This window comes from Meriones unguiculatus, chromosome 19 (genome assembly GCF_030254825.1).
Source record: "Meriones unguiculatus strain TT.TT164.6M chromosome 19, Bangor_MerUng_6.1, whole genome shotgun sequence".
Taxonomy (NCBI): Eukaryota; Metazoa; Chordata; class Mammalia; order Rodentia; family Muridae; genus Meriones; species Meriones unguiculatus.
Window position 1 is genome coordinate 28,620,978 of NC_083366.1, and position 12,403 is coordinate 28,633,380.

General features: G+C 40.4%; 1 protein-coding gene across 6 annotated transcripts in view; it reads left to right on the forward strand.

Annotated features, from left to right (window-relative positions):
• The window catches only part of Dip2c (disco interacting protein 2 homolog C), a 408,243-nt gene that overhangs the window by 321,423 nt on the left and 74,417 nt on the right, over positions 1-12,403 (forward strand). For all 6 annotated transcript variants that reach the window (XM_060372683.1, XM_060372685.1, XM_060372684.1 and 3 more), the window contains one exon: positions 10,499-10,638. In XM_060372683.1, coding sequence (XP_060228666.1) covers positions 10,499-10,638 — 140 coding nt within the window. The remainder of the gene's footprint in view (positions 1-10,498; positions 10,639-12,403) is intronic.

Genomic DNA, 12,403 nt, shown 5'->3' on the forward strand with positions numbered 1-12,403 from the left:
ATTCTTTTCAGACCTTGAAAAAAAGATTCTCAGCTTCATATGGAGAAACAAAAAACCCAGAATCTCCGAAACAATCCTGTACAACAACAGATCATCTGGAGATATCTCCATCCCGATCTCAAGCTGTACTACAGAGCAATAGTAATAAAAACTGCATGGTATTGGCATAGAAACAGAAAGGAGGATCAATGAAAATGAATAGAAGACCCAGAAATAAACCCATACACCTATGAATACTCAATTTTTGACAAAGCAGCCAAAACCATTCAATGGAAAAAAGATAGCATCTTTAACAGATGGTGCTGGGCTAACTGGATATCTACATGCAGAAAAATGAAAATAGATCCATATTTATCACCATGCACAAAACTAAAGTCTAAGTGGATCAAAGACCTCAATATAAAACCAGATACTCTAAATCGGTTAGAAGACAAAGTGGGGAACAGACTAGAACTCATTGGTACAGGAGACAACTTCCTGAACAGAATACCAACAGCACAGGCTCCAAGAGCAACAATCAATAAATGGGACCTCAGGGGGAACTGTAGAGAGCTGCGGAATGCTATGCCTTAAAGATGGAGCTGGTTTCGCCTTCCACCTTCCCGATGGTGAGTGCTCTCTGTCACAAACAATTCCACATTTGGCTAAGGCTGAGGATCTGGCTTGCTTCCATGTATGTGGACCTATCTGCATTGCCCACGTGGCATGCCTGGGTTGGCTACCCAGAGGCTATTTAAGCTGTGGGCTGGCTTTCCCCAGGGTCCGAGGATTGTTCAAGGTTTCTGAATAAACTGCATTGAAAAAGAAAATAAAAAAAATAAATGGGACCTCATCAAACTGAAAAGCTTCTGTAAAGCAAAGGACACTGTCATCGAACTGCCTACAGATTGGGAAAGAATCTTCACCAACCCTTTATCTGACAGAGGGCTAATATCCAGTATATACAAAGAACTAAAGAAGCTGAAAAGCAGCAAACCAAGTAATCCAATTAAAAAATGGGGAACAGAGCTAAACAGAGAATTCTCGACAGAGGAATATAGAATGGCAGAGAAACACTTAAAGAAATGCTCAACCTCATTAACCATTAGAGAAATGCAAATCAAACCGACCCTAAGATTTCACCTTACGCCCATCAGAATGGCCAAGATGAAAAACTCAAGGGACAACACATGCTGGAGAGGATGTGGAGAAAGGGGAACCCTCCTCCATTGCTGGTAGGAATGTAAACTTGTACAACCACTTTGGAAGTCAATCTGGCGCTTTCTCAGACAATTAGGAATAGTGCTTCCTCGAGACCCAGATATACCACTGCTAGGTATATACCCAAAATTTGCTCAAGTATACAACAAGGACATTTGCTCAACCATGTTTGTAGCAGCTTTATTTGTAATAGCCAGAAACAACCCAGATATCCATCAACGGAGGAATGGATACAGAAATTGTGGTATTTTTACACAATGGAATACTACTCAGCAATCAAAAAAGAGGAAATCATGAAATTTGCAGGCAAATGGTGGGATCTAGAAAAGATTATTCTGAGTGAAGTATCCAGGAAGGAGAAAGACTAACATGGAATATATTCGCTTATATTGACCTACAAGATATGATAAACATAATGAAATCTATACACCTACAGAAGATAATCAAGAAAGTGGACACGGGGTAAGATGATCAATCCTCACTTAGAAAGACAAATGGGATATGCATTGAACATATTACAGGAGTCTACCGCAGAAGGCATCTGAAAGACTCTACCTAGCAGTGTTTCAAAGTAGATACTAAGACTCATAACCAAACCTTCGGCAGAGTACAGGAAATCATATGAAAGAAGGGGAGTTTGATGTGGAAAGGATAGGAGCTCCACAAGGACCAAACATAACTGGGCACAGGGTCTTTTCTGAGATGGACACTCAACCAAAGTCCATGAGTGGATATAACCTAGAACCTCTGCTCGGATGTGACCCGTGATAGCTCAGTAACCAATTGGTTTCCTGTAGTAAGAGGAACAAGGACTATTTCTAACAGGAACTCAATGGCAGGCTCTTTGACTCCCCACCTCCCAAGGGAGGAGCAGTACTGTTAGGCCACAGAGGAGGACTTTGCAGCCAGTCCTGAAGATACTTGACAAAACAGAGTCATATGAAAGGGGAGGAGGTCCTCCCCTATCAGTGGACTTGGAAAGGACAGGGAGGAGATGAGGGAGGGAGGGTGGGATTGGGGAGGGAATGAGGGAGCAGGATACAGCTGGGATACAGAGTTAACAAAATGTAACTAATAAGAAAAATAAAATAAAATAAGAAATATAATATAGGATAAACATACTAAAATCTATACTCCTAAAGAAGCTAAGCAAGAAAAAGGACCCTGGGTAAGATGATCAATCCTTACTCAGAAAGGCAAACAGGATGGACATCAGAAACAGGAGAAAACAGGGAACAGGACAGAAGCCTACCACACTGGGCCTCTGAAAGACGCTACCCAGCATGATATCATAGCAGATGCTGTGACTCAAATCCAAATTTTGGGCAGAGTGTAGGGAATCTCATGAAAGAGGGGGGAGGATAGAAAGACCTGGAGGGGACAGAAGCTCTACAAGGAGAGCAACAGATCCCAAAATTCTGGGCCAAGGGGTCTTTTCTGAGACTGATACTCCAAACAAGGACCATACGTGGAGATAACCTAGAACCCTTGCACAGATGTAGCCCATGGCAGTTCAGTCTCCAAGTGGGTGTACTAGTAAGAGGAACAGGGACTGTCTCTGACATGAACTCACGGGCTGGCTCTTTGATCACCTACCCCTGAGGGGGGAGCAGCCTTACACAGAGGAAGACAATGCAGCCAGTCCTTATGAGACCTGATAGATTAGGGGAAGAAGGGAAGGGGAAGAAGACCTCCCCTATCAGTGGACTTGGGGATGAGCATGGGAGATGAGGGAGGGAGGTTGGGATAGGGAGAGGATGAGGGAGGGGCCTACAACTAGGATACAGTGTGAATAAACTGTAATTAATAAAAAAAAATTTTTGAACAACAAAAGAAAGTAGCTGAGGGTTCTGCATCCAGATCTATTGGCAGGGAGAAGAGAGAGTGAGCCCTGTAACCTCAAAGCCCACTGGAAGTAACATGTTTTCTCCAACAAGGCCTACCTCCAATACCTTTTTCTGGGTCTAGGTGGGTCATTTTCATTAGGGTCACCATACTTGGTTAAATTAAATTGTGCTCAGAAGCTTATTGTTTAGAGTTGAACATAACACAAAGGAAAGAACAATGAGGAACTGGATTCCACCCTGTACTGAGTTTGTCCTTTCTGGTCTTGTCACATAGATGGCTGCTAACTCTTGCAAAGTAAACTGTTTCCTACAACTAAATCCTACCTCCTCAAGGTTCCACAGCCTCCCCAAGCAACACCACCATCTGGTAACATAGTATTCAAACACAAGAGACTGTGGAAAACATTTCACAATGAAAAGATAATAGCCTGCACTGGTTTTACTTCCTAACTTAACTGTCCTAAATCATAGCTTTTGTTATCTGCTGAATTTTATAATGTCTTTCACATGGTAGGATGAAACAGGGAACAAAATTTTTTAGCTTGAATTTCTCCTTGCATTCTGAAAAAATTCCCACAAATAATATTTGAAGTATCCAGTATCAGCAGCTCTCTAACCAAAGCAAATAGATATACGGTGCTATTAACTTATTATAAGCTGGTTTGCTTCAGTTTTAAAAGTTCTCTCTAGAGAAGATTGATAATCAGTGGAGATAACTGCATCTGCACACTGCTTGGTGACCCAGGCACTTTAATTCTAGTTTATATCATCCAAAAGAAAGGCCTTCAGTAATGGCCTATGACTCAAGAGCAAAGCAGCTGTCCTAGAAAATGTATCACCTTCTCAGCTCTGGTCAGCAGCTCAGAAGAAGACGCACTCTTCAAGTGAGTTGCATGGTAACAATCTTAATGATTGATTTACTGGAAGCCCAGGTATTTTCTCACAGTTTTGCTGAGCTTCTTGGGACTATTTGCTAAGTTTTACATATCCTCGGCTGGCTTCTAACTTGATTATGTAGCCAAGGCTGGCCTGAGCTGCTGATTCTCCTGCTCTCACCTCTTACATTCTCTGATTAGGGGTAACAGGCATTATTGCCACCACACAGCTAAATTGGCTACTTTGATACTACCAAGCAGAGCACATTGTCTGGTAGGGAGACATTTTTAATTCCAATGATGGAGCCACATCTTGCTTGCCATCTCTCCATCAGTACCCTGGTCAGCTAGTCTTGTCTGAAGATTATCTGCCTCTGTGTGTCTCCATCTCTGTACGGTTTATGTACTGGCTTTATAACTAGATTCTGCTTCTGTATCCTGGTGATGAAAAAGTACCTACATCAAAGGCTTGGGTACATCCACTTTGTGTGTTTAAAAATATACCTGAAACATAGCTGGAGTTCAACAAATTCTAGTTGATTATTAATGCAAGATAACATTGTGTGTGTGTATCCTGTAATATTCTATTATATAGAAATAGTGCAGTGAATGTTATAGACAAGGGAAGGGAAACATGATAGTGCTCATGTTTGTTTCCTTCCCAAATATCCCATTGTTCCTCACTTGAGAATTGTTCATTGGAGATTACCTATACACAGTAGGAGAAATGAAATACTTTTATTTTTTAACTTGTAAACAGTAAGTGAATGACAGATGGCAGCAAGGCTTTGCAAATATAGTCAGTCACCTTTACTCTGTTAAGTCCTAGGAAAGGAATCATCAAAACTGCTTGCTATTCACTTGCCTCCATTTATTTTGTGTTAATGCTTTTTGAGACTGGCCTGGCTCTGATTGCTGTTGGCAGTAATAAACTCTAGTTTGAAATTTATAGTAGCTATTTCTCCAGGTATTATACAACAAGATTAACTAATAGCTTATTGAATGCTTTACAGAGGTTGGAAATGCCATGGAAAGGGGAGGAAATGCTGAGAATATTTTTAAGTAGTACACACAGGTTGAAGTAATTTACCTTAGAGCATAGTTCTTATGAGGCCACATTGCTAATGTAGAACATGCTGCTTCCTCTGTTTCTTTTAATTTGCTCTTTTTATATCATTGCACCATTGTGTACAATGCATAGCTGTGTATTTTCTTCTACATCTGTAGGTAGAGAAAATGCCTTTTAACATTCCTGGAAATTGCTGAACTCATTTTTCTCATAGCTTGTTCTTTGTGAGGCATTGCTGTAGTCCTGAGCATAATCTTCCATTGTTGAGCTGAGTCTGAAAGTTGACAAATGGGTCTTTGTCTTTATCAGCCATTATTTAATTTGTTCATATTGATTATTGAAGTAAGTTTTTTGAATCTGTCTGGATTCTTCTTATCAGCACATTTTTTAATCGCCATCTCTTTTTATCTACTTGGAGTATTTTTATTTCCTTGAACAATAAATGATTGAAAAAGATCTAACTCAGTTAATAATTCTTACGGTTTGAATGTGAACTGCCCCTCATTAGCTCATATATACAAACACTTGGTTTCTAGTTAGTGGTGCTGTTCAAGAATGTAATGAAAGGATTACATAAGAACTGGAGCCTTTTTGGAGGAAGTAAGTCACTGAGGGTAGGCCTTGGGATTTCATATCCTGGCCCCACTTCCTGTTCATTCAGTCTCTGCTTCTAGGCTTCTGGTAGAAAGTGACTAACCACCTATGCTCCTACTACCATTCCTTCTACACCATAATGGACAGTATTTCTTCTGGAAGTGTAAGCCAAAATAAAACCTTCCTCTCTTAAGTTGCTTTTGTTGGGGTATTTTATCACAGTAATAGAAACAAGTCCCTTAATCAAGAAAACACAACTGAAACAAAGAAAATAAATGCTTTTCCATCAACTTAGTAGATCAGGGGAGTAAATACAGACTGCCAAGAGATAGCTGAGCACTATAGTGAGAAGCAGGTTCTTGAGGCTGCTTGAGTTTGGCACCTGTTTGTGCCCCTGACCTGTCATCATTGTTTAGAAACAATCTCTCCTCATGTCTGTGCAGGGTTACTGTAAAGAATGTATGAATACATGTTAGTATAACTGCATGCAGCCTGTGCTGCACACTGCTCTACTCAATTAGAAAATGCTAGTGTATTCCCTTTTGGCTAGATAGAAAGCAAAAGCACTTTATTCTCAAAAGGATTTTAGCATTTCTTAAACTTTTAAATGTAGATGCTTTCTTATTTTGTTTCTATTTACAAATGTATTTTATAAATATATTCCCTGCTATATAAAAATTGAGCTAAAATAAGTGACCCTGTGTTCCTGTTATTGAATACTACATATCAATTAAGAGAGCTAGATTCGTTGATTGGTCTCTGCATGTACATACTCTGTAAAGGTGTACAGATAGAAAGATCTAGAAATGTATTTGTGTGAAACCATGTTGCAGAATAAGCATATTATGATTTTGCTTCTCATTGAAAATATGTTTATGTTTGCACTTAATTTATATTTACTTTCATATAGGAGAGTCCAGAACTTCACATAGGTAAATGTAAATAGGTTACTGGTGGGGCAGGGTAGAATGAAAGAGCAGATAAAACATTAAGAATTTTTTCAGTTGTGCTGTCTGATTTGACTAGTTTTTGCTGAGAATGTGCTTGTGTGTGACTCATACATTTGCATTTAAATATTCATCTAAAGTGGCAGTCAGCTAAGATGTGCATTATCTCCTAAAGATGCGGACAGAGAATCCATCCAGATGAGAAACGATTAGTGTTCAAACTTGGGCATGAGGTTTACTCTGAAGCCAATCAAGCTTCTCCAGTTACTTCAACAATTAACGTATGTCATGGTTACTAATGATTATCAGCTTGACAGAATCTAAAACCATGTAGAACAGAAACCTCTGGGCATGTCTGTAAGGGAGTTTCTAAATTGGGCTAGTTGCACATCTGCTGTGGCTAGCACCATCTAAAGGGCTAGAGTCTTAGACTGAGTAAAAGGAGAAAGCAAGCTGATCGCCAGTGTTCATCTCATCTGGCTTCCAGATGCAGTGTGACCAGCTGCCTCACATGTATTCCCATGTCTTCCCCCAGTATGGTGGACTATACCCTGAAACCATAAACCAGGACAAACTATTTCTGGTGTTGATTTTGTAAGGTACTCTGTCACAGCAATAAGAAACGTGTCTATGCCGTAAGTTTCTAATCTGAAAGTGGGGCTTATGAGAGTTGCTCATGAAATTTGAGTGAGTACACCTATGTAAAAGGCTCTGAGCAGTTCTGTCAATGAAACACATTGGAGGTTAGCTTTGCAATCAATAAGAAGCCATTAGATACAACAGGTATTATAGGTAAGTTTGAAAGGCGGGTGGAGTGATAAGCCTATAGGAGGTAGCTAGGAATTCATATGCCTTTTCTCCTGCCTTTTGATATGTGTTGTGTAAGTCTGTAAGGAAGAAAACCCTTGGGCCTTTTTCTCTCACCAGCAAGGGAACCTAGTAGATATAATAGGTGTTAGTAAACTATGCAAGGTTAGTATTAATTAATCACTTCTGAAATAGTTTATGAACTCAGGATACTTAATACATTTATGAATCTTTTCAACTATTAAGTATAGAAACAGATGTTGCAACTAAGAAGACAAACCTCACTTTTCTGGACCTTAAAAATATTAAAATGACACCCTCTTGGCTTTAGGTTTGCAGAACACATTGTCATCAAGTGTACTTGTGGCTAATCTAAAAATGTTGGTTCTATGTAACTCTTTGCCTTTTATTGCTAAGACAGTATATGAGTATCTTAAGATTTCCTAACAAAGAAGTGTAGCTGGCTCCTAGTTAGGGGAACAGGGACTGTCTCAGACATGAACTCAATGGCTATCCCCCCACCCCCCAGGGAGGAGCAGCCTTGCTAGGCCACAGAAAAGGACATTGTAGCCAGTCCTGAAGAGACCTCATAAGCTAGGATCAGATGGAAGGGGAGGAGGACCTCCCCCATCAGTGGATTTAGAGAGGGGCAGGAAGGAGATGAGGAAGGGAGGGTGGGATTGGGAGGGAATGAGAGAGGGGGATACAGCTGGGATACAAAGTAAATAAACTGTAAGTAATATTAAAAAATAATAAAGAAAAAAAAAATAAAAAGTTGATTCTTTCCTTCTGTAGTCTGAGGCCCAAAGTTAAGGTGTGGGTAGAATTGTTTTCTGAAGGCCCTGGAAGAGTATCTGGCCTTCCTCCAGTTGCTGGAAGTGGCTAGCAGCCCTGTCATCCTTTGCCTTCTGTGTGAGCCTACTCTGCTTCTGTCTTCATGAGGCATTCTCCCTATACCTGTGTTTTTTTGCATCTCCTCAAGACAACTGTAATTAGATTTAAGGTCTGCACTTAGCTGCAATCAATCTCAGTTTGCTGTGTATGTGAAGGTTCTGTTTCCAAATAAGGTTAACATAGGTACTAAGAGGTTTGTCCTTGGGGGCAGACAGGTTAGCTCACCACCACCTCTAAGGAATTTTGGGTTTTTGGTTTTTTGTTTGTTTGTGGAGAAAGGATCTCATATATTTTAGGCTGGCCTTCGACTTCTGTATGTAGCCAGGGATGACTTTGAACTTCTTGATTGTTTTGTCTCCACCTCCAAAGTGCTGAGATTACAAGCACATGCCACCACACCCAGTTTATGCAAAGTTAGAGATTATGTGATCTAGGCAAACACTGATCCAACTGAGCTATTTCCCCAGCTTCAATCCTATTGCTTTTAATTTCCGGCTTATATATCAGGTCTTTGGAGAGAATTGTCATAGAGGAGGAAAAGGTTGGTGGGTTTCCTGAGGTCTGTGTTTTTTCATTTTAGAGTTAGTTTGTTGAGGTCTTCAGAAAAGAGAAAAGAGCAGGAAAGTAACCGCTGTACAGATTTTTTGAGCCTACTGGATCCAGACAGTTTTGTATAGGCTTTATTAGGCAAACATTCATAGTCGGTTAGCCTTACCCTTATTAGTCCTTATAAGTAGAATAATTGTATTTCCTGGCACTTTTATAATTTTTAATAGCCCTACTATGTAATATAAGTGAGAGCTCCTTTTGCAAATTTTAACTGTTAAAACTATTCCATATTTTAACTTCTACTTCTTTAGCTTTTCTATAAACCTTCATTATATTCTAATATGAAACCACAAATTCATGTTTATAGACCAGTGTAGAGATATTAAAATCCTATTAAAGATTTTCACATGGAAAATTACAGAAACAGGGCCAATGAGATTGCCCAGTGGATAAAGGTACTTGCTATCAAGCCTAACAACCGAAGTTTAATCTCTGGGATTAACAGTAGAAGAAGACCTCTACATGCAGACCATAGTACGTGCAGGCTCCTACACATACACATAATCAATAAAATACAATAGAAATAAAATTATAGGAATAAATGTGATGATTGCCAAAATTGTGATCTTTCAGTTAGAAAACATAGACTTCTTTAATTGTTGAAGTCCATAATATTGGACACTTACTCAGTCCATAGGTTTTTATTGCTAGGTGCTGTTCAGGGGTAGAATGCAGAAATGAATAACCTACCTGCTTGTTCTCAGGAATGTTAGCGTTTGATGGGGGAAGACTTGCACATAGTCACATGTTCAAATCTCTGGAAATGAGAGTGGTAGGCAGATGTCTTTTTATTAGGCTGGATAATTCTAATCTTATAATTGAGCAAATCTCTGAAGAAAGAGTGTGTTTGTATGTGTGTCTATTGAAGAAATGTTCCAAGTGGAAGAAGGAAGAGAGCAATGAGAATCCTCACAGTAGGTATGAGCTGGGGCTTGAGAGAGAGAGAGAGAGAGAGAGAGAGAGAGAGAGGAAGAGAGAGAGAGAGAGAGAGAGAGAGAGAGAGAGAGAGAGAGAGATTTGAGGACCAAAGGGTTACAGAGGTTCTAACTCTGGGACCCTACTGGCTGTAGGGGAGATAAAGACAGGTCATCATTTCAAAAATGTGCCTTATCTAAAATTGATACCTCCTGACTCATAAAGTATCTTTACAGCATGCATATCATCCCAGTAATTGTCCTACCCATTGTGCCATAGTATAGAGCTTTAGATTCTTACATATGAAATTGAGCTTAAGCCTAGACAGCATTGATCTGAAGTGAGGCTGACCAGCCAAGGATGCCCACCTTTTCTGTTCCCTGAACTTATGTTTATTTAGGACTATTACTCTCCCTTTCACCAAAAGGGCTTCATGAATTAGTGGATCTAGCTATTGTGACCGGTGTCCTGAGTGTCAGTACTCTCTAGTACTGCCTTCATATTCTAAGACATGGTTAGTTAACCGGAGAACCCTGAGGTCAACTCCTGAGTCATACTATCACCGTACAAATTTCAGACAAGTATTTCTCAGTGCTGGCACAGATGGCAGCTAGCTTCCTTTTCAGAAGATCCCTAACTCTGCCTAGGTGTGTGTGTGTGTGTGTGTGTGTGTAGATGTACACATCTAAAGGTAGAATGGTTTGTTTGCTTGCACATGTTCAGCTAAAACTACCTTTTTAGGCCCACAGATGACAGCAACCAGCCACCAGGGCGAGGTGTGCTATCCATGCATGGGCTGACCTATGGTGTGATCCGGGTGGATTCGGAGGAGAAGCTGTCAGTGCTCACAGTTCAGGATGTGGGCCTTGTCATGCCTGGAGGTGAGTGCAGCCCTGGAGTGTTGTCTTAGCTTGAGTTTCTATTGTGATAAAACACCATGACTGTAAATACCTTGAGAATGGAAGGTTTCATTCCTCTTACCTGTTCTGAGTTATAGCACTGAGGGAAGCCAAGGCAGGAACTCAAATAGGGCAGAAACCTGGAGGCAGCAGCTGATGCAGTGAGGCCATGGGGAAGTGATGCTTACTGGTTTGTTTCCCATGGCTTGCTTCATCTGCTTTCTTATAGAAACCAGGACCACTAGCCCAAGGGTGTCCCCACCCACAGTGGGCTGGGTCCTCCATCAATCAGTTATTAAGAAAATGCCCAGTATATCTTAGGCTTCAAGTGGGCCCACTAGGCCAAGGAGTGGGAGTATGGAAGGCTTTGAGCAGTATATATTAAACCTGAGGAACGAGATGTTTGTTATGTGTGAAGCTATTACTTAGCATAAAAGCAGTTAGAGAGTCATTACCATGTCTCTCTCACATGCACATGCATGCATGTACCCACGCATGATGCATGCACACACCTACCACTCCAGCCTCTCATATAATATGCTTTGATACTTCAGAGCCACATACAGAACTACAGCCCATGTTCTTATTTGTTGAATGTTATTCCCAATTTCTGTCTCACAGGGCCACACACACATCAGCACATTTGTCCTCAATTTCTGTCTTCCGCAATAGAGCTCAGGGTTCTTTCTCACTCACAGTTCCTGCCCAGAATCTAGGCTACCTCCTTTGAAGTCGCCCCAAGCTCCTTCACACACTAGAGTGGCAAGTCCATACATGAGCAGCATTCATTGTTATATGTCTAGTTATACTGCATAGCTATATACAGCCAGTTAGGCTTCTTAAAGGATCTTGGTTGGGATGTGAGTGCTGGGACAAAACATAGTGGGTAAAAGGCCATGCTGCCCTCATAGAATCACGGAAAGATGGGTTTTTTATACTGTCCCTCTGTAAGGATGAAATATACAGGAGCGGGGGTGGCCTTTCTGCTTGCCTAGTTCAAAGCATACAGAAATAAAGCTTGGCCTGAGTGCTGCTAATTCTCTACAGCCTTCTAACTGTTTCTATTTTACCTGTTGTCATGGAAACTCTTTTAGAGTCAGAACAACTTAGGTCTCCAAACTCCAAATTCAGGCCATCCCAGGCTCATTGCTCACTCCCTAGGATTAGCCCTACCACCTAGCTATGTTGCTTTATTTCTTTACAAAGCCAAGCAAACTAGCTTGTAAGTAAATGGATTCCCATGCTGGAGGCATCAAAAGATTCAGGTGACATAACAATGAAAAACCTTTCTGTCCATTGAAGTCACTTACAGAATCACAGGTTTCTTTTCAGAAACTTCTATTCAGAAACAGTCCATAGTAGAGTATCATATCAAAGAAACACACTCCCACATCCATATGCACTTGTATATTGTCTCTTTTGGATTTGGGGTTTTTAAATGCAATGGTAGGATATAGTACAACATGTTTTGTGTCTTATGTTCATTTGTATGCACATAAAGAACTTGCTTCTTTCCAGGCAATGCAGTATTACACAGTGTGAATGAATAATAATATACCTTCCACAGCTGGGGGAGTTGTACTCTCTGCTGCATTCTGATGTGAAGGGCCACATCTGTGCTTCAGTCTTACAAGGGTGTGGGAATATAATGAAAAAAATTCTCAAAAGTGAAGTGTTTCTTTTTTATTATTACGAAAAACACACAAATTTTTTAACAATTCATATTTACTAGATAGAATTAGTGTGT